Raw genomic sequence first — 24,614 nt, forward strand, 5'->3', positions numbered from 1 at the left:
TCAGGCGTAAGCGCGCGGAGGGGGATTCTCCAAAACCAGGGGTTTTGGTACCCCCCTGGGGTACTTTCTCTTTTAATCCCACTGCCATGCTGTATTAAAGGGGGGGGGAGGTTGGGCCTCCGGGACCAAAAGGGCAAAAGATGTTCTACATCTGTGCCAAATTTCAGGGAGAGCCGTTCATTTGTTTCGGAGATATCTTCAAACAAACATGCATCCATCCATTTAAACATTCGCATTTATAATATTTGTAAGTCAAGTAACCACGTCTTGAGTAATTTCGCAACAAAAGTAACAGACCAACATCTGTGCACATACTGTGTAATGTTTTATAAACGATTCAGATTGTCACGATAACTAGTGATGTACTCGTGTAAATATCTATAAACACATATAACATAGTATCGATATTTAAAGTACGTAATAATCAATTTTAACAAAGACTGCGTAACTCAATAATATAAATGTCTACAAAATCTTCAATTATGAATTTAAAATACAATCTTTAAGTTACGTTCAATAAAAAATTTAATGATTTTTTTATATTATTTACTTCAATTATTCAACTATATAATATCGCGTATCCATCAAATTTAAAAACTTTAGTTAGTTTCACGTACAATCGATATCAATAACACGCACATCACTACCATGTTATGACGTCAGAGCGCACAATCGGGCTCTCGGCGTGGCGTGACTCATATAAAACAAAATCGTCTCGAACTCAATACACTCATACAACGTAGGTAAATTTCCATACCGTAGCTAGATTCACACACATAGCGACAATAGTCGATAAGATAACGCTACTGTTTTCAAATAAAAGAAAAGAAAAGACTTTCAGTAAACTAATTACACGAATCAAGCAAAATAATACCTTCCATTGCTTTCCTTATAACGTCCATACGGTGAAGAAAAACATCGTGATGCAACGTGCGAATATCTGCCAAGAAATTCACAGATACGTGTGAAGTCAAACCGCACAGGGCCGTCGTGGTTGACTATGGCCAAGTCACTCATTACTTAGGGTAGGCTCCAAACCCCTAAATTGAGACGTATAGTGAGCTGATGATGATGATGATGAGTATATAAGCTGCTTCTAAAAAGTAGTGTCTTTTTTATAATTGCCTTAGGTAGTATTTATTATGTAATAAAACCTAAGGAAATTACATATATACAATTCTAAATGTTGTTAAAAATGCATATACATATTTATTTAAGCAGATTTGATTCCCCAACATATTACATTAAAAACTCAGCAACTGCAGAACAGGTTTTTAAACCTGTTATACTTTTTTAAAACACAGGACGAAATTCAAAAGCATATTTGGCATCAAGGATTATATCGTATTAATTTGTGATACGGTAATATTATATTAAAACTAACCGTTGTCCGCGACTCCGTTTGCGCGGGATTAAAATAAACTTAATTTGTAGCCTAAGTGTTGCAGACTATCTTCGACATATAAACCAAATTTTAGCGAAATCTGTGACACCGTTCTGGAGATACCTTCAAACATCCATCCATTCATACATGCACACATTCGCATTTATAATACTAGTAAGATTAAGGTATTGGTATTACTAAGTTATACAAATCGATTTTAATAACAAAGGAAACCGAAACAGAATAAAGCAGTATGGTGAAGCATTTTAAACGAGGACATGACCTTACGGCTTACGAATAAATGACAAAACAAATAATTTTGAAACATTACTACGTTTTGCATACCGCTTTTTTGAGATACGAAGGATTTTTACAAAGAGTCACCTTATAGTCCTCAATTTTCACAACAAAAATACTTGGCTTCTAAGAGTCTCGTTGACAAAGATAACATTATTGTAAAACTGTCTACTGCGACTCTGTTTTTAGATTTATCAGTTGTAATCTAGAGAATTCAGTTTTAACTAATCAGTTCGACTTTTTAGTTAAAACTAAACGTATATCGCAGGCTTGAGTAAGCATATTTATTATTCAAATGTCGCCTGCTTCGCCACAAATTATTGAAATAATCGAACTCCGGGATCGATCCACGCGCCATCAAAACAGTAGACCATGTTACTCGCTCGAAACGACAATTTCAACAATTTCCAATTTGTATTTTTATTATTTTCAAAGTTAAAATATTATCAAGCTATGAAAAAGTTTTTATCAAAAACCCGTCATATAAATTCGCTTAGTCGTTGACATTTCGAAGGACGCCAGGTGGTTTGCGATCACCGACCCTGTGGGCTTTGCATTTTTATGGGTTCAGCAAAGAGGGCACGGTCGGTGACCGTAGGGTCTTAATTAAAATAAAACAACATTTTTCTTTGTAAAACCTAATCAAGCGGTTGTCGTGTCGTGAACTCGTTTTTGTAATAAATTTATTTCAAAGGCAAAGAAAAAATTTCTTTGATATTATTTATATTTGAGTGTTAATATTGAGTTCACAATTTAATTTATAAAATTCTTAAGATCTAAATGCCATATTCATAATTAATAAATTGTCGCTAAGGGAGCTTCTTAATGTAGATTATCTATATTAATATACTAGCGGATGCCAGCGACTTTGTCAGCGTAGAATTAAAAAAAACTAGAGCCAGTTACTTCCTTTAAATAAAAGTCCCGTCAAAATAGGTACACAGATTTATGTACAGACTGACAGAAAGGCAAGAAATTTAAGATATATTTTTTATTATAATATAAGCAACGCAAATACATCATGTTCCAAAAATATGATTTTTTGTTCGATATTAAATAACCCTTTAATTTTCTTAACTGTGTAGATTATACAAAGGTAATCTTAATGCCATGCCATAAAAGCGTGCCCGTGGTCCCATCCCGATGCGTTGGAGGAACAGAGAGGTTTAGTGGGTATGCCTCCGCTATGGAGGAGAATCCCACATAACTACCGCGTCCCTCCCGGGGCGCGGAGTATGCGTAAAGCATTCCTCTCTGGAAAAAAAAAAGATTCTGGGCATACTTACTTTGTTTCTTAAGTACTGTTACATCATCCATAATTACTATCATTCTGAGATTCTACTAGAGATTATATATCACTACTATAGCGTGAACAGTCAAGTGCCAAGACAATTACTGTCCAATCACATCTTAATAATATTATAAATGCGAATGATTGGATGAATAGATATTTTTTAGAAGGTATCTCTAGAACGGCTGCATGGATCTAACTAAAATTTGGCATAAAAGAACGCATAGACCACTAAATTTATTTTTAATTTAGTGACGATAGAGTTGCAGGCGACAGCTAGTTGAATAATAAAAGATTATTATTGGATTTCTAACCGAGATATGCCTAAATATTGTTTAAAAACATTTCGTACAGATGTTTCGCCAATGAAAACTAATGTTGAAAAGCATAGCCACATTTCATATCCTTTAAGGATGAACAAATGACGTTGGAATGTTGCACCTGCATCTCAACTTTTTACATCTCTCATATTAAGCGGGAATTCGAAACTTCTTTACAAAAGCAATCATATTACCGTGAGGTTCCACTGTGAAACATGTACAAAAACATATCGCTACCTCTGTTTTATAGTGTGAGAGTGACAGTACATTTTTGTATAATGTTTCTGCAGTGAAAACACAACTATTTGCCTTTAATATATATTGTAAAACAACATCCTGTATGTCTATAAGACATCCCGAAATGCGAACAAGATGTGCACAAATAGACTTAATATATTTACTACTATTAGCTTAATTATTAAAAATAACAACGATAATACCAATAAAATAAATCCTACGTTAATCGCATACTCAGGGAAATTATATCTCTTACGTCATTCCAATATTATCGGTCGTCAGATATCAAGTTCACATATATAAAAGAATGAAATATCTAGACACGCGGGACCAAATACTAATCGTGGGTTTCTGTGAGCAAAACTTCTTCTATTAAATATAATATGTCTGTTCTGTCAAAGATTATGACAAAAATGACAATATGTTTTATACAGACAATTTTGGCTACGAAACCAACGGTAAATGTAAATATTAGGGATAGAATTTTTAGTCTGTGGACGTTTTAAAAGTTGCATACTGATGCTTTGAATAACTTCGCAGATAATCTCACATTCAAATCCTAATTTGTAGCTACGTCATAAAAATCACATAGACCTTTTTTCACTGGAGAGAAGTAAACATTTGCTAATTTAGTCACATAGACCTTTATCCGCTGGACCACGCAACATTCACAGTCTGATAACCATGAATATACACTTGCAACAATCGACAAAGCGATACTCAACCCATGACATACGCCTGCAACCTTATAGAACCATTATCAATGATCCGCAACTCAAATAACAGAAGTATAACCCTTCCATATAAACTCAATAATGAAACCTTAACATTACCATTTACAACGTACATTCTTATTTTCAACTTTAACTCTTGGTTATAAAGTTCTATTTTGAATACTAGTTACAGTTATGTCAACTTTCGTGACTCCAGTGGAGTCCCTTGGTAATCCTACATTGTAAAACAAAATAGAATATATCGTAGGATATTAATTACTTTGATATTTGAATAATAAGTGAAAATGCAGTATTTATTGCTTTATATGTATAGAATATTTGCTAACAGAGAGTATTAATGGGCTATGAGACAAGAGAAGGTGGTTCCACAGACATCGTAATGAACCTAACAGACACTGGGCCAGCGTAATTGACTATGGCCTAGTCACCCTCTGCTTAAGCAAGCGCCAAGCTCCTCGGTAGAGTTGGCGAAGACGTTACCCGCATTCATTCTTCTTTGACTCTTACCTGTGCGAGCCGTAGCTGTGTAACGAGCGTGGAACATCTCTCTGGATCCTTGCGGCCGTCAAAGGAGTCCAGTTCGGACGCGATGATGTTGAGCGCGTCGTCCGCAAAAAAGAACTGAGCCAGTAACGATTGGTCCTCTCTCTGAAAAAACATAATTTAAAAATAAGAAAAAAACAATTTAATCATTTTTTAAAAGCGAATAAGCGACGACAAAACAAAACAACGTATACGTACGCAACAAATCCTAAAACAATCGTAGTAGCATTTCAAAATAGTAAGCAATTTAAATTGCTTTTATCAATTTGCTCAATACATCGAAAGCATCCGTTAATCATAGTAAAGCGCATTAATCCAAAGAAATATCTTTTAAACTAATAAGTTTTACTACAGTTGAACTTTATTCAAACCCAGAGCAAATATACCAAGAATATTCAAGTACCGTTCTTTCGTAACTTCTCTCAATGGACAGAATAACATTTCTATGGAAAATAACCACTTGTAGTGCTTGAGAACAAATTATAAAGCGTTGTGAATAAGTTAATTAATTCCGTAAGCCCTGAGAGAGAGCTCACCACAGACCAATAGAAAGTGAAATGCGACGTAACGTCATGCCCTATTTGAAGCCGTATCCTTCAAATAACAAAGTAAACAATTTTAACTCAATTTAGTTAGACAAATACGGCAATAACTTAATACTTGATATTCAATTAAAATTTTATTTCATAATAAAAATACATCCAATTTTAATATAGCTATTAGGTTGTAAAGTAAGCTTCGCACAGACAGTCCTTGGGCAGGACGATTCGGTCGACGAGTCGGCGCCGCAATATCATACGTAATACGTGTTATGTTTACTTCGATCCAGTTCACTCGACTACTTTATTAATTAGTTATTTTGTCTTTAAAAAAAGAACGGAGGAACGGAGAAATCACGACATGTATTTATGTAAATGTATCGATAGTGCCTACACATGTTGAGATAAAATACAAAAGACAGGAAAAACCACCAGAGCTTGACAGCCTCTCCACTCTGTTGTAAAATATCTCAACTCTGCAACTGTTGCTTGGGAAAGGGATATATTCTCTTCCGGAGCAACCCTTCGTCCGTCGATTAAAGGAAGCAATGCATGTGCAATTGCGAATGTCTATGAGACAAAGGTTGCTTCGCTTTTTTTCCGATTACAGGTTTTCTTGTTCGTCACCTTATGAAGGAAAAAAACTATAAATCTGTTTGAGACATTAATAAGAGTATTTAGTTATTTATTTCTTCAGGGACAACACATTTCGTACGCCTCTTAAAATATTTATTGAATAAACTATAATATTATTCAATTTTAATCAAAATACATATAGTATCACTTTGACTGTTAATACTAACTTGTACAAGTGACAAAGTAAATCAAACGCGCATTCTACAGTCCGGACGACACGCTCCCAATAGCAGAAACAGCGTGTCGCCGGCATCAATATCAATTTGTGCAAGTTTTCTCTTCGCTCATTTGAACACAACTATACGATGCTTTTAAACCGTAAAAGTAACCGTAGAAGCCTAATTATTATCGTTTTTCAAATCCCATCCTTTTTTTATAAGGAAATGACGTGAAGAGGAAGTAGACTTGACAAGGTGGGGACGCATATGAAGGGAAAATATTGTATTTTTTTGTGTCATAGACAAAAGTTTAACAAAATTACTATTCACATAACACAAAAGATCGAGAAATTTTTGAGAGCACACACAATAAAGAATCGGTATATCGCGAAATGGGTTCATGAATCATCTTTTGTTAGCTTTATCTGCTAGTCATTGTTAAATCGAGGGCGTTATTGACGATTATACGCAACATAGCTACTAAATAATATTGAATACCTAATTAACGAAACTGTACGAAGATTTTTTGAAGAACCAATTATTTAAATGTTTGCATGGCTGTAAGCCTGTCCGTAAGGCCGAGTTAGTTCTAGGTAATCTCCGAAACGGCTCGACCGATTTTGACGAGACTGACAGGAAGGTAGCTTAGGCACGCGGGCATGTTATAGGCTATTTTTCCAACAGCAATATGTTTTTGGCTTTTCTGCCCTAGATGTGGCTAGGTATTTTTTGATAAATGAGTTAGTTAATTAAAATATTAACCCTTAGTAGCCTGATTTACATACGAAAGTGATTTATTTTTAATATTACTATGTTTGCTTGATAAAATAAAACAATAATAAAATTTGTTTTTTTTTTAATTTCGTTGGAAAGAATATTATACAACAGTAAAATAGGTACAGCCAACCTATAAAAAAAACTAATAGTAATGTGAACATTCGGTTTAAAAGATTGGTATCAAAATTGAAACTCTAGGCTACTAAGGGTTAACAATTCAATTGTATATTCAAGGTTTACGGCGACAATGGAGTCTAGTAATATAATGTTTAGGATATAATGACAAACTAGTCAAGGACAAGTGTAGACTAGATATGCCAAGTGAGTTTCAATATGTTGTTTATTCCTAACATTAGTTATTGAGTGTTTTATTGATAAATTATACGTCTTGATACTTGCAATAAATATACTATTACATATCTAAAACAAACAAAGGAAGGAATGTAAAATCAGTACAACATGTATACTAATATTAGCTGTCGCCCGCAACTCCGTCCGAGCGGTATTAAAAAGTAGTAGGTTTAGTTCTTCCAGACTATTTTCTATATCTATGCCAAATTTTAACGAGATCTATACAGCCGTTTTCGTGATCAAACATCCATGCATCAAAACATTCGCATTTATAATATTAGTAAGAAGTAAGATAATATACTAGAAAATAAGGGTCACGTGTTAGAAGTTGCTAGACCGTCAAATATACATAAAAATAATTAACAAATGACTGGTCTTAACAACTTATATACACTTGTAAAGTTTATATATAATTATAAATAAACCAGTTTAAATAAATGGCACCCGAAAGAGACGACTTAATAGCAGATGTCCGCTAAAAGCGTCTTTTCATTAAACGAGTATTAAGAGAAAAAGCGGTAAATTAAATACCAATTTCATGGTCTGTAGTACAAATTTTTAGAATATTCAATAAAAAGAAGTGCCAAGTGCGAATCGGACTCGCACACTGAGGGTTCCGTTCAAACCAGTAGATATAAATAATTCTCGTGACATTGTCAAATATTTGCGGCATAAGCGGCTATACATTTGATTGCGTTAGTTCAAAAGATTTTTTTACAGCTGCAAGGGACAGTAAACCTGATTATTTGATATAAATTCCAGCTTAAAACCTTCACGTGTTCCTGAATTAAAAGGGTCTTGACAGACGGACGGACGGACGGACAACAAAGTGATCCTATAAGGGTTCCTGTTAGGGTTCCTTTCGAGGTACGGAACCCTAACAAAATATCCAGTGATTGAATTAAATATTACAAGTACATTAGGAAAATCGTTGGCCTTTTAATAGACTTAATTATCCCATCCTTACACTTTCGATTTATGAAGCGAAATGTTCCAATAGTTTCACGGATTATGACGGAACATGTTCCAATACTTTATAGGATTATGACGGAACATGTTCCAATACTTTATCGGATTAAGGCGGGCATTAGTAATGCGGTGGCGGGATTAAACTTACAGTACTAGAATAGGGACATGGCCTGATATTAAAAAGATTTTATGTTACAATTGTGTATTGTGTATTCTATTTGTCACGTTCACAATTGCAACAATTGTAGATCCGTCACGTGCATTTGCTAGCCTATCTAGTGCTAGTGATATCTTGATAGCATATTAGATAAATACATCCAATCTAGACTTCTTTCGGTTTGAATTGGTACAAAATGGATTAATTAAATTATTTTTAACAAATACCAAAAAATAAACAACTATATATTATAAATATTTTTTCTCTTATCACTTCTTACTTTTAGACAGTATTAGTTAGAATCATTCGGCGCGAATGACGTACTTTCGTTACAAAGTCCAGTGTCAGAATCAATAGTGAGGGGACATAAACGTCGACATTTTAGTAAGGTCGTTTAAGGTTCATTTTAGTAAGTAAGGTAAGTGGTGTTGTGCCAGTACACCGACAGTGTCGGATTTTCTTCGTAACTTACTTATTACTTCTCTAATCGTATGTTTCTGAGACCAAAATCCCCGTTTAAAAAACTGTTCTACTGCATTTTTACAATGATTGTGACACGGATAGATTTTTGTCACAGAAACCAAAAGTTAAACAACTAACAGAGCGATCGAATGCACAGAAACATTCAATAGGGTACAATTTTTTCACCAAACTATTCTATTGTAGTTTTTATTACGGCAATTTAATTTATTTTAAATCGAACAAAAGTGACAATGGTATTGGGTGAACGTCTTAATACAAGGTGATGCATTCACACAAATACCTTGCCCTATAAACAGAAATGACGAATTTAATTTGGATACTTTAACCCTGATTTAAAATATACGAGTCATTATCAAAAGCAGATGTTGCACTTATGAGATGCAACAACGTGTCAACACAACAGAAAGTCTCCAAAGTCACGTGCATATCTTATATCTTTAAATGAGCAATTCTTGTATATTTAAATATAATTGGAATCTCGGAATCGGCTCCAACGATTTTCATAAAATTTAGTATATAGGGGGTTTCGGGGGCGATAAATCGATCTAGCTAGGTATCATTTTTAGAAAATGTCATTTTATTCGTATTTTATCGATAATCAATTTAAACATAAACTTAACTTTTTCTATCGGTAAGATCGAAAAATATTATTCATATTTCATCATTTTATTAGTAATTCGTACTTAAATATAATTTCCAAAAAACACAATTTTAAAAAAATACCGAGCAAAGCTCGGTCATCCAGATTTTCTATATAATACAGGTTACAACAGTATTGCCAATTATACTCTCATCATTCTAGCTCGCAATCAAAAAAAAATATCCCCCGTCATTTCAAATTAACAGTAAAAATAAAAAGAAACACAAGGAATCTCAAAACTAGTAGTAGTAGTAGTAGGCAGAGTAGTAGATTTTCTTTTTTAACACAATTTTATGCGATCCAGAAACACCTTTTTCGTCTCTTTAAGAACTCTAAGATTCATGCTCGTGATTAAAATGCTCGTAATACCGATTTTCCATAATATATTACGAACTAGCGGTCGCCCGCGACTCTGTCCCCGCGGAATTAATAAAAAAACTTTACTAGCAGCCTATGTATTCTTCCAGTCTATGTTCCACATCTATTCCCAATTTCAGTGAGATCCATGCAGCCGTTCTGGAGATACCTTCAAACATACATCCATCCATCTAAACATTCGCATTTATAATATTAGTAAGAATTGGTCAGTATAAGTTCACTTAGTACGACCTCTAGCAATTATATTAATCTTTATCTTCCTTTTTAGATGAGCTATATCAGTCAACAGCTGGATGTTGATGTTTTCATTTTTGATGTTAAAACAAATGGGAACAAGTTTCGTAATCTGGAAGTACTTGACCTTCCCCACTTTCAGGCGGTGTTCTCTAAATCCATAACAGTCTGGCTGTAGACGTACTACTTGGCAAATAGCCAAGGCATCTCTATCCCGAAAAGTTGTATGTTTATTTAACAGCCGTTTCTAGTATATTTTAACTACAAATTTGACTGTCAAAATATTTAAATAGATCAAGCATCACTAGCCTAATGGTTAAGGGAACAGATTTCCAATCACGAGGTCGTGGATTCGAATCCCGACATTCGACTATTGTCGTAAACCATGTCCTAGACCAGCGTAGAGCTTAGTTGGATTGGTACAAGAAATATTATTAAACAAACAAAAATCGTGTTGTTTTACTTTTGATAATAAAATGTAAAAACGTTTTGGTATCTGTACATATAAATGAAATGTTTTGAAAGACTTCTTCTCTTCTTCTATGATCAAGAATATCGAAGCGTACTATAAAATAAGGAAAACTGCGGGAACTTCCCTTACGTAAAACACAATACCTGTTTAAGAAACGTTTTATAAACATGTTCTTAAAGACACCTATATTTTAAATACGTCCTCTAAAATTTGTTGGTCATATTTTTTTGTATTTTCGAATATATATCATAAGGTGGCAAACGAGCGAGCGGCCACCTGAAATCGCTGAAATAGCGAAGTGACCGTTGCCCATAGACATACGCAATTACATATGCGTTGCCTACCTTTAATCGACGGAGGAGACGATGCACAGAAAGAAAATAACTTCCCTTGCCATGCATCCTCTCAACAGGAAAGTCCACTTACACTTCCCATCCTTTCCTTATAAAAAAAGGGTGGGAAGGGAAAGAGGACTAAATTAGGCCTCCGGGACGCGAATATTTTCGAAATATTATATTACTTATCTACAATTTACATGAAAAAACCACGAAGTATTTTAGTGTCAAATATTCTTAGTACTTCCGTATTAAGAACATTTTACTATCTTATACTAAGAGGTGCTAAAATATACAATGATATAGTATATTTATTGTGTAAATATTTACATATCTCACTGAAGGTTTAAACGCGTATCCGCGTATTTTAGAGTGCGTTCTATTTGTTGGTTTAAAAGTATACTTTTTTCACTACAAAATGTTGACAAAGTACACATTTTTATTGATCTTACTAGCAGTCGCCTGTGACTCCGTCCGCGCGGATATAAAATAAAGTGAGTAGCCTATGTCAAGTGTTAAAAATATGCTTTTCAGACTATGTTCGACATCTGTGCGAAACTTCATCAAGATCCATTGATCCTTTCCGGACCTTCAAACAGACACCCATCCAAACATTTATAATAATAGTAAGATTCATGTCCTAACTGTCGCTCGCGACGCAGTCCGCGCCTAATTAAATAAAAATCTTATTAAGTAGTCTATATGTTCTTCCAGACTATGTTCTACATCTCATCATCATCACCTCACTATACTTCCCCACCGAGGGGCTCGGAGCCTACCCTGAGTTAAGGGTGATTAGGTCATAGTCAACCACGGTGGCCAAATGCGGGTTGGTTGACTTCACACATATCTTTGAATTTCTTCTCAGATATGTGCAGGTTGCATCACGATGTTTTCCTTCACCGTAAGACCGTCGTATAAATGTACATATGTAAATCGGAAATCGAAAACCACATTGGTACATGGCGGGATTCGAACCCAAGACCTGCAGATTGTAAGTCAAGTGCTTGACCCCTGAGCCACCGATGTTCTACATCTATGTCAAATTAAAACGATATCCTTTCAGCCGCTCGTTCATACGTAAAATTTTAGCTAAATAGGAAAGATATCTTAGTCATAGGCAGATTAACACATCTTGCTGTAATTAATAAAGTGTTGATACTCAAAAGGATCCGCGTTAAAAAGAATTTCAGCTAAAAAAGCGTACTTAAAAAAACAAACAGATGATTTGAAGATTGATTGGAAAGCGCTGTTCGAGTTTATTGAAATTCGGTTTAGTTGCGCCTGTTAGCGATCTGAATTCTCCAGTTTGCTATTCATTTATGTTACGAAAAAAAATCAATGGAATTTAAAAAGACGTTCAAGGTAGCGCGATCTGATATCAGACTTATCGACCATGGAATCATTTTACATACACATCCGAAATAATTCAAAGCCAAACATAAAGACTCATACAAGCATACAAGAGAGAAGCGAAAAAGCGATATTCCGAATAAGAACGGAAAATATTATGTTTATGAGCATATGATATACATGCATAGACAATGCAACAGTGGTAGAGCTCGCTTTAACATCTTCGCACGAATCGGCCCGGCTCGCCCGGTGAAATACCACGACCACACAGAAGACAGGCGTCAAGTGGAAGCAATTCCGCGTTTCGTCTGATGAGTGTGCGTCCCGGAGGCTTAATTTAGTCCTCTTTCCCTACCCACGCTTTTTCTTATAAGGAAAGGATGATAAGTGGAAGTGGACTTTCCAGATGAGAGGATGCATGGAAGGGTAATTATTTTCTATCTGTGTATCCCCTCCTTCGTGAATTAAAGGTAGGTAACACATATGCAATTGCGTATGTCTACGGGCCATAGTTGCTTCGCTATTTCAACGATTTCAGGCCGCTCGTTCGTTTGCCACTTTATGATATACAAAGAAGCAATTCATTAATGAAAGAACTTCTAACCGTTAGTTTCTGAGACCAATCTCTATATATCGTCATCCCGGTTTGTGTCCATTGTTTTTGACAAATTAGAAATAACAATATGTTTTAAACGGGGATACCGTTCTCAGAAACCGACGGTAAATCGTACCTGTGATATAGAAAATTAAATGGTATACCAGGATAACATAAAGCTTATAGACATTATAATATTACATGCGGGCATTGATAACTTTAGAAGGGCATTGGTGGGATATTGTTATTCCTCATCACCCGCGCCGTGTCTACAGAGATATAACTCTACGTGCTGGCGCGCGGTTGAATACTAATCTTTTAGAATTATTATATTAACATTATTATTCAAAGCAGGTCTAGACCTAGACTAGGCCTTTCTAATATCTTAGTTACTAGAGTGTTAGGAATTATTTTTAGAAAATTTTATCAACCATAGATTACAAACTTCGTAATTTCTTAACCAAGCTAATTGGACAACAAAAAAATTTTTTACTTCTAATTTCTATCCATTTTATAATCTTACAAATATTATAAATGTATAAGTTTAGATGGATGAATGTTTGTTTGAAGGTATCTTCACGGTCACGCTGAAATTTAGTACATGTAGAACATAGCCTGGAAGAACACAAAGGTACTTATTGGGTTTTTTTAAATACCGCAGAGACGGATTCGCGAGCGACAGCTAGTCTACTTATAAATGAAATCATGAACTGATATAAAGCTAAAATTCGTGAGACCTTTTCAAGGATTATTTATAAATATATTTAAGACTGGATGCTCTGACGTTACTATGTTGCTATAACCTTGACAGCGATTATTTTATCGATGACTTTGTACATAACGTATTAACTGTATATATAGATATGTTATAAACATCATTATCTACATCCAAATTCAAACGCTAATTAAAACGTATGATTTAAATATTTTTAGACATTATTAGTTATTTGGCGGGAATGGCGCGCTTTCGTTACCAAGTCATGTGTCAGATTGATTAGTGAGGGGACATAAACGGTGATATTTTAATAAGGCTAGTGTTGCACCTATACTGTGCACAGTGTGGGATTCTTCCTAACAATATAAAACATTCGAAAAAATCGTTCTCTTATGTCGAACTTCAAGACTAATGTGTACAACATATATAATACATATGTGCAAATATTGACGTATATAAATGTCTTAGCCAGATCAAGCAATATTCGTATGTTAAAATTCAGGGAATGGCCTACGATATGGCAGAAATTGTTTTTATATGAAAAGTACCTTAATTTATAATAGAATGATGCAAATTAAATTAACTAGTATGTATTAAAAATAAGAGCGTTTGGACGCATGGGTGGATGCTTGTTAAAATCTCCAGAACGGTTCAATAGATCTTGTTGAAATTAAGCATAGAAAGAACAGTCTGGAGGAAGTTATGGGCTAGTATTGTCGTATTCCACGTTGAAAGAGTCGCGGGCAAATGCTAGTATAATATGCATCTTACTGTACCTCGTTCAGGAATTCCTATTCCTAACATATGAGAGAATGTGGTAAATGATGCGGGTTAAACCAACGCGTATGTTTAAAATGATTAAAAACATGATTTAATTTTTTTAAGTTGTTAATAATGTTTTTAAATTTTACTGAAACATTTTTCATTACACCGTGACATTACTTGCCATATTATTTAAATAAAGACTAATTGCCGGTCGCGACTCCGTGCGCGCCGAATTAAAAAAAAAGTAGCCTATGTGTTCTTCCAGACTATGTTCTACATATTTGACTAATTTCAGCGAGATCCATGTAGCCGTTTTGGAGATACTTTCTAACAAATATCCATCTAACCGTTTGTTCATCGTTGATTTTTAAGACCAAAATCTTTGTATAAAAATATTGTCATCCAAACAGAGATAATAATATGTTTTAAATGAGGATTTTGATCTCAGAAACCCGCGGTTATTTAATTAACATTTAGTTCATTACAATGTAAGCTATTTGATAACAAAACACGTGTACGTACAATCTAATAATTCGATATTTAATCAACAATTTACTCCCTTTAATCAATACAAATTAATAACATAGTTATTTTGATATATAATATCTTCCTAGTTAAATATTATACGAGTACTATGTACTAAAGCATTAAATAGATTTTATTATAATATATCTCTAGAAAACATACTTAAAGAATCGTCCCTACTAATAGCGTGATGCTCGATAGAATTCCGAAAAAATCACAAAACATCACGAAGAGAGATTGGAGGCTAAGAAAAAAGTAGAATATGATGGAAACTATTAGTTTCCACTGTAAGAATACAAATGATTTTGGGTATAGGGGGTTGGGTAGTCTAAAACCTAACGATAATTCATCAGAGAGAGGAGGTGGAAATTAAAAAAATAACCCTTTACTTTGTCGGCATAATTAAAATACTTTAACATTTTTTTTTATATCGTGAGGTGTCAAACGAGCGAGCGGCCACCTGAAATCGCTGATATAGCGAAGTGACCGTTGCCCATAGACATACGCAACCGCATATGCGTTGCCTACCTTTAATCGACGGAGGAGAGGATGCACCGAAAGAAAATATATTCCCTTTCCATGCATCCTCTCATCCGGAAAGTCCACATCCACTTCCCATCCTTTCCTTATAAGAAAAAGGTGGGAAGGGAAAGAGGACTAAATTAGGCCTCCGGGACGCAACATATTCAAAACTTCTTAACCAACAAATAAATCATCTATCTAATTAGACTTACTGACTATACAATAAATATATTGACAGACAGACAGCACTCGATATATTGACATAACACAAATAGAGCAATAAGATGACATCATCGTACAGTTCTATGACATTACATTTGCACGCGTTCAACAGATAGCTACAATGTAACAATACGAGACTATGATACAATTCCAACGTAAACCGCTTCCTCATTTTTTTATAAGGGGACTAACGAGCAGCTGGTACACCGACATGTTATTGACGTCTATCGACATCTGCAATATTAGAAGAACCGCAGATGCTTTGCCGGCTTTTGTTAAATTGATACCATCTTGGCGGACACTAAGTCGTAGCAGTTTCGCTAAAACGCCACGGTTGTGGATTGCCAGCCATCAAGAAGGTATAGATGAAACCTGGCTGCGGTCTCACATATATATAAGGTAGGGCGTTTTTTCCGTCTTTCTAGTGTTAACTAACATTAAGAAAGCCACAGAATTCCACACGTGTGACATCTCCTTAAACTCGTTTTATTCATTCAATATTACATATAGATGTTCCTGATCTATATATTTATGTAAAATAGACATAGGGTATTATATAAAAATAACTAGAATTTATAATAGCAATTATAAAAAGGTCACGGTCGTCTATTATTAGAAAAATTATTAAATTGTAATCGTCGACATTTACTAATAAAGTAATTAATTATTCAAACAAAGCAAAAAATCTACGTTTTAATAAAATAAATCGTCCTGTGGATGAAGAGTTATATCAGTGGCTTAACAGTGGTAAAGCCCGCTTTAACATCTTCGCACGAATTGGCCCGGCTCGCCCGGTGAAATACCACGACCACAAGAAGACAGGCGTCAAGTGGAAGTAATTCCGTGTTTCGTCTGATGAGTGTGCGTCCCGGAGGCCTAATTTAGTCCTCTTTCCCTTCACACCCTTTTTCTTATAAGGAAAGAATGGGAAGTGTAAGTGGACTTTCCGGATGAGAGGATGCATCCTCTCCTCCGTCGATTAAAGGTAGGCAACGCATAAGCAATTGCGTATGTCATGGGCAACGGTCACTTCGCTATTTACAGGTGGCCGCTCGCTCGTTTGCCACCTTATGATATAAAAAAAAAAACCCTTAAAAGATGTGACTCTTTTCATTGTAAGGATCAAAATGGAATAGTTTTATTGCTAGTACCCATGTAACACGTGATCGAGAGTACGTTACTTTCAATATGTTATTTTTCGACACTAATCTCTATAAATGGATAGGCTATTACTTAGAAATTACATCTTTTGCGTCGTTCCGAAGTAAATGTTCCCTTCAAAGTTCGTGACACTTGGATCTCTATTATTAGTTCGAATCCTCACCACAGGCACAAACCGCAAACGTTAGCGCCAAAATGGCGAAGATCAAATAGCCACAAAATACTACAGTTTATAGCCTGCCCATGAATAGAGGTCAGTGTTGTCGACGCATAGCACAAAGTGTGCATACAGTCATAGAAAACCAACAATTATTAAGCATGCAACTTAATAACTCTTAACTAAAGGAAACATCTCATAGTATGAATTATAGAGAATTGCAGTGCATCATACAAGGAAAATAGAGTTCTTCTGAGGTTTATTTTTGTTAATTTTTATTATTATACTAACATAATAAGTGGAGTTTAAAGTTGAATCGACAAAGAATACATAACTTTCAGTTAGATATTTAACACCTATTCACGTCTCAAAATCTTAGTAACGATAGATTTGAAAATATTAAGACGAGTTAAAAACTTATTTGAAATCGATTAAGAAGAAAAACAAATGCAAATAATTTATCTATCTTACTATCGCTAGACCGCAAAAAAATAAGGTAAATGATACGATATCACGCATTGATACCTTAAAAGATAACAAACACACAAATGACGTCAACAAAACAAAACAAAAGACTGATAATCGACTTGATGTTTAAAAATGTAGACAACCCTATATTAACATCTAATTTACTTTCAAAGTATGTACAGTTGATACAAATCCTATAAGAAATGCGAAGGCAACAGTACCTACAGAACAGACAGGGTTGCCACACAAGTTTATATTATGAAATTGAGGAATGAACTTGAGAATCACCTTTCCCTATATTAGCGTGGGTTCATACAGCAGATGGATATTAACAAAAATACATTGTTCTCTCTATTTTGTCAAACAAAATGAAAGGTACAGCAATATGTTTTTATACATGAAAACCGACATTTACATTCGCACACTGATCGTACAACCGGTTGTTTAAAAGTAAACGCATTTACAACAAAGGTTTCACTCTGTATTATTGCGTCGCGAATTCAATGATAAAAAAATTATTATTGTGTTAAAAATATCGACAAAAAATTTACTACGTACAACAAGTACGATATCGATAATTATTATTCAGCCAGACCCGTCACTACATCTTACTAATTCTTACTATCTTACTAATATTATAAATTCGAATGTTTATATGAATGGATACCACCGGAATGGCAGGACTTTTATAAGAAAATTTTGCACAGATGTAGAAGATAATTCCGTGCGTACGGAGTCGCAGCAGCTAGTGATATTATAAATGCGATTCTTTTGGATTTATGACTGAATGGATGGATGGATATTTTTTTGATGGTATCTCCAGAACGGATGCATGGATATGGATGGCTACTTAACGAGATATTTTTACATAGCGCGCTGACAAAGTCACTTGGTAAAATTTTTGGTACATTTTTTCATCTACATTCATACATCAACATTTTTTACTAATACGATAAAGTAAGAAGATTACTAACAGATTTAAATTTTTCTTTGTTCCTTTTCAAGACAGAGAGATCTAAAAATTTTTCTCAACTATCAACGAACACAAATCAATGTTTACTCTACACTTCTGTCAATGTGTCGTCACCCACCTACAGGATGATGTAAACAATTGATACGTATCTAATATAAACGATTGTCAGATTCCACCACACTGACGTAGACAGCATGGCGACTTTTAGCTTACATACTACAAAAGTGTGAACATAGCCTTAATTGTAAGAGTTCCTAATTCAGTCAATGCTCGTGATAACAGACGTAAGCCCATCTCTACACAAGGGTGGATATGTGTAGACATTTTTTCACATTAAAAAATAATTCCCGAATATTGAAATAAGACACTTATTAGGACAGATGACTATAAAGGCACGGCCATACTATGCATATGAAAAATGTACTTTACAATATAGTGCTTAATACTTGACGCTTCTTACAATCTTACTAATATTATAAATGAGAATGTTTGGATGTATAAATGAACGTTTGTTAGAAAATATCTTCAGAACGACTGTATGAATCTTACTAAAATTTGGCATAATTTTAGAACAAAGCGTGCTGTATTTTTTTTAATCCGCGCGGTCAAAGTCGCAGGCTAGATCTAGTCAAAGTATAAAATGTCAATTAAAACAATTATATCGAAGTGTGACATTACAATTCCTATGAATCACACGCTTCATAATTACAAGTGACTAGATTAAATGCGACCATTTACTAGCAAAAGAACCGCAAGCTGCAAGGGATTAATAATAATTTTATAAGGCTGACTGTGATTATAAAGTCAATTTTTGTGTGAAGAAACACATCTATCTTCAATAGGACACAGACTTTTCCATTTGAAGGTCGTTATTATTATCAAATGCTACTGCAAGTTGATACTAAAAAAAGCAAATGAAACAGGTAATTAAAAAGAAGCAGAGATGCATTTTTCATAAAAAAGCGCCAGAAAATTTTAGCAAGCGATTCAAAATAACTATCAACTCTTTGTTTTTAGTGACATTTTTTTTATTACTTGTAATTGACAAAAATACATTGATGTTTCTAAACGTTGGTAGTTGCAACTTTTAAAAGTCAACAGACTAAACATTTTGTGACTAATATTTACAACATTTACCGTTGGTTTCTGACACAAAATCTCTGTATAAAACATATCATCATCCCTAATATTATCTTTGACAAAACACATAATATGTTTTAATCAGGAACTTCGGTCTTATAATAGAAACCCACGATTAATGATCATTCATTATCAGCTCAATATATGTCCCCACCGAGGGGCTCGGAGCCTACCCTAAGTTAAGGGTGATTAGGTCATAGTCAACCACGCTGGCCCATTGCGGGTTGGTTGACTTCACACATATCTTTGAATTTTTTCTCGGATATGTGCAGGTTGCATCACGATGTTTTCCTTCACCGTAAGAATGTCGGATAAATGTACATATGTAAATCGAAAAACACACATTGGTACATGGCGGGATTCGAAGCCAGGACCTGCAGATTGCAAGTCAAGTGCTTGACCACTGAGCCACCGACGCTCCACTTAACACATTAGTAATATTAATCTTATATAAGTCTACGTATATACGTTTGTTAATAACAACTCAAAGTTTTACAACTATTGTGTCAGTATATTTCCATTTTGTAGTTATAAACAAACCATATCTTAACAACTTTATAGTATTCAATAAACATGACTGATAATGCATCGATTGTATTAAAAATATCATAATTTATCACACGTCTGAAGTTAGCAGAATATAACTACCCAATGGACTAACATGACAGCTGAGAGACATATTCTATCTCTATCACAACATGGCTTTTTGTATCATTTCGTCTCACTCTTTCATATCATTAATAATGGAAGCTAACTTCAAACAGCTTTGTTATTAATTTTTAACATTTCACCTCGATGTTTTCGAATACATTTTCAGACAGTACTATTCGAAGCCTATTATTAATTTATCTAATATTTTAGTGATTGCGGTGACGTCACTCATTGAAATCGGTTAGTAGGACATCAATCAAACCTCGCCAGACGTAATTTCAATAACCCAATGACAACGCCCACAGAGGCGACATTAAATTAATAAGTAATCAAATAATATACACGTCCAATCAGAGCAAGTATACAGGATGATGTTTAACCTAATTGAGTTATAACGAAATAGAAAATCGTAGTTTACTATTACTAAGATTACTAAAACAAAATCTTAAGACTTAAATCCCTTATTAGGTTGTAAAATAATCTTACTAATATTATAAATGTGATGAAAAGGATGTTTGCTTGAATGTATCTTCAGAACAGCTGCATGAAGCTCGCTGAAATTTGGCATAGAAGTAAAACATAGTCTGGAAGAACACATTGGATACTTATTAAGATTTTTTTTCCTTCGCTTTCCTATTTCTCTGCATATATGAAAGAATATTCTACATTTGCCTTGAACATTTGGAATAGATACCAAAGATCCAATCCAGTTTGGTTATAACCTCTTTTCTCATAACATTATCGATACAGTTATTCCTAATTTTTTTTAAATTTTTTACATATATTTAAAGAACAATCTTCCTTATATCGCATATATCTTTGTAATATACATTGGGTAGGTATATATACAAAGAATCTCGGAGTTCGCCATCCATTGTCAGAGAAGGGAAACCAACAATTTGTTAATTGGAATCTGCTTCAGGACTCGACACTCGCTGTGTTACACGGCTATAGCACGATCTTGCAATCTAAAACTTTGAGTATCAAGACTTTCAAACTTTAGAAATTGAATAAGTGCATCACTAATTCTATGACGTCATAGTACTACAGTCTACATTAGATAATTAAAATTAATTACCTTTCTACTAATAAATAGTCTATAATAAATATGCTGCCGAAGCACTTTTATTAGAACATATTGTTGTCTATATTTTTAAAAAGAAAATGAGAGAGATAGCAATATGTTGTTGTACTAGTCTTTCAGTAGTTGAAACGCACCCTAAATATTGACAGTTTACGTGTATTTATATTTTTGTACAAAACTATTTTAAATCTCGACAAAAGTAATCATGCATAAAACCAAATTATTAAGACTTTGGCAACATTCGCGAACATTTGGCAGAACGGCCGAGTTTCACTGTTCATTGGGAAAGCGGTAAAAAAGTGAAAGTGATCGAGCGAGACGGAAGTACATCGACGGCGTGTATCGGAAAGGAACGGAGATAGCCGGGGCCGATAAGGCGATAAAATAGCATTATAGATCACATGCTCTTAAAAACTAATAGCGATATATTTAATATTGAATAAATGAGGTTATCTTTGCCTAATAATGATAAACATTAACGCCCATTGTCGTAAATTTACTTACAACTACTGCCTTGGACTTCATTAGCGCAGAGAAAAAAGGCTATAATATGCCCTCATATATCAGCTACCTCTCCAAAGTGTGTCAAAGTTCTGTCAAAATCAGTCCAAGCCTTGCAGGCAGATATACAGAAATATAAACTTTTTTTTACTGTTATTACATACTGTCTTCAATTTTATTAATATGCGTAGGTAACTAGTTGTCGCGTGCGACAGTCTGCGCTGAATTAAAAAAAATAACTGATAGCCTATGTGTTCTTCCAGACTATGTTCTATAGCAGTGCCAAGTTTCATCAAGATCTGCTGAGCTGTTCCGGAGATATCTTGTAACAAACATCCATCCAAATTTTCACAATTATAATATTAGAAAGATAGATAACTGTATATAAATATTTTCTTAGTGTATTGATCCAATACTCAAACCATATTAAGAAAGGATTAAGGCCTCAATAAATATAGAAAAAATATCTTTTATAAAATGCAATTGAAAATATGACTCCCGTCTATTTGTCAATTCATATTAAGATTAAAAATGACTTAATAACTTAAATAGGTTATCATCAATATATCAAAAAAGTCAAAGTTCATAAAAACAACTGTTATTTGCAATTAATATTAATTTTATAATTAATTATTGAATGAATTATAAGAGATCAACCCAACAAAAAGAATTACATCTTACTAATATTTTAAATATGAATGTCTAAATCAGTGGATTCCAAACTTATTTTGTCTACTTCCCACTTTGAGAATAATAATTTATTTAACACCCCCATATTAGAGTTTAAGCAATCATTTAATTCATATTAGTTGATGTTCACAAGTTGTTGAGTGTCGAGAGCTCATGCACTCGTTGTCTAAGAGGCCTCCTAGCTAAATAAAATTACAAATCACCCCCCAGGCCTCTACACAACACCCCTATTTTCTTTCTGGGTCTCTTACCACCCCCCTTGAGACGTGCAGCGCCCACAAGGGGGTGTTACCGCCCACTTTGGGAAGGACTGGTCTAGATGGATGGAAGCCAAACGAATCTCAATTAAATTTAGCATAAATATCAAACATAGTGTTGTTGACACCTAGTGATTTATAAGATATCTTAAGAGTTATTAGTTGTTTTGTTTGATAATTCAATCTGTTGTCTGTATATAGAAAGAAGTTATATCAAGTATTTAGTATGTTTTCTATAAATAAGTGAACTTATAATATGATAAGATTGTCGGTTATCATGTCATCAACATTGATATGTAATCTCCGACTTAACTTGCTGCTTGTTTATTTTCATACTTATACTATATATATAAGTTACAAATAATATTTATATTAACCGCAAAAGATTGACACAGATATACTGTTTGCAAACATAACTTGTTGCTTGACCAAGTACTTTATTATTCCGAGATATTACTCATATTAAGTATTGTACAATTAGGTTACATAAAAAGTATAGCTACTTTAAGTGCTAAAAATGCAGCCAAATATTCTGTTATGTAGAATATCTTAAAAATTAAAATAATGTCTCAAACAATAAACATCTAAAAATTGTTAAGAGTTTTGTAATATAAATCAACATATATATACCAAGGTTTTAGAACAAAACCGGTTTGTGGATTAACAAATCGGTCACTTTGTTTACATTGGAATGATTAAAACGTTGGGTCACGACAAACTACGCATTTTAAAATCATCATTTCTTTATACAAATTCTGCCACATAAATTTGTTTTACATTAACAACTCCGCAATTGCGAAATAAAAACTTTAAACTAGATAGCACTTTATATAACTATGAAAAAGTAGAAGTCCAACTGTATTTAAATTTATTCAATCGTAAAAACAATAGAGACCAAAATAAAATAGAAACATTGGGCAAGTTAATGTGACAACAAAGAATGAGTAATCATGGCATTTAGTTTATAAAAGAGTACCGTTATAAAACTAAACCTGCGCCCAGTACAAATGAAACATAGAAAGAACAGTGTATTTTATCAAAATACAAAATGCAAAGTCGTAAACTAAAAGTTTAAAACAAAAAAAACTAAGTTATTTTGACGTACCTTTGGTTTGCGGAACCATTTTCTGAGAGAATCCATCGGACCAGTTTTATATAGCAGCCTCATATGAACGGATCACAGCACAATCACACACACATTATAAAACCAACTTAGCACTGAAGAAACACAAATTATTTGCAATCACAGTGATATTTTGGCCAATATTTACGTCAAAATACACAAACGGCAGACATGTTTCCACGATTCGCGTTCACGTTTATGAATGAGTGAACTGAATATCTGATTGACGACTGGTTTGAATGAATCTCATTATCAGTACATCATTCCTCGTTATTGCTGCTAATGTCAGACGAATGAAATACACGCCAAAGTAGCAAATTAATTTAACAGTCATTCTTAATTATTCATATGTAATTTTTATAGAACACATAAAATCTTGAAAACACTCTAGATAAAAAACGAAAAGTAAGAGTAGTCAAAAGATAATATTAGACCTTTATTACAACAATGTTCAACATTCATTTACAATGCTGCCATCTTGTGACAGCTTTCGTAAAATCTACAACTGTACTTATTGCCATCTGTTGACGGGGATTGGTATCACGTGAGGAGACAGGGAAGATGATGGATTGTAAAGGGAAATATTCTTTTTCTGTACAGCTCCTGTATCCATTATAGATAATCAAGGCATATTCAATATTTTAACTTATTAAAGATGTGTTTAGGTAGCAGTCTTTTTTAATCAGCGATATCAGTCTGCTGGTTACTCGTTTGCCGAATTGTACTGTAAAAAGATTGTATATGGAATCTTTCAATAATCATACGTAAACGTACATT

The 24,614-nt window shown here is 33.9% G+C and overlaps 1 protein-coding gene across 1 annotated transcript in view; it reads right to left on the minus strand.

Annotated features, from left to right (window-relative positions):
• Positions 1–24,051, minus strand: part of LOC106116390 (lateral signaling target protein 2 homolog) — a 33,634-nt gene extending 9,583 nt beyond the window's left edge. Inside the window, exons 1-2 of the mRNA XM_013310211.1 lie at positions 23,820–24,051; positions 4,771–4,911 (exon numbers count right to left, since the gene is read on the minus strand). Of these exons, the coding sequence (XP_013165665.1) occupies positions 4,771–4,911; positions 23,820–23,882 (204 nt within the window). The 5' untranslated portion in view covers positions 23,883–24,051. The remainder of the gene's footprint in view (positions 1–4,770; positions 4,912–23,819) is intronic.
• Positions 24,052–24,614: the final 563 nt, after the last annotated feature.

Source organism: Papilio xuthus, unplaced genomic scaffold (assembly GCF_000836235.2).
Source record: "Papilio xuthus unplaced genomic scaffold, Pxut_1.1 DF827756.1, whole genome shotgun sequence".
NCBI classification, from domain to species: domain Eukaryota; kingdom Metazoa; phylum Arthropoda; class Insecta; order Lepidoptera; family Papilionidae; genus Papilio; species Papilio xuthus.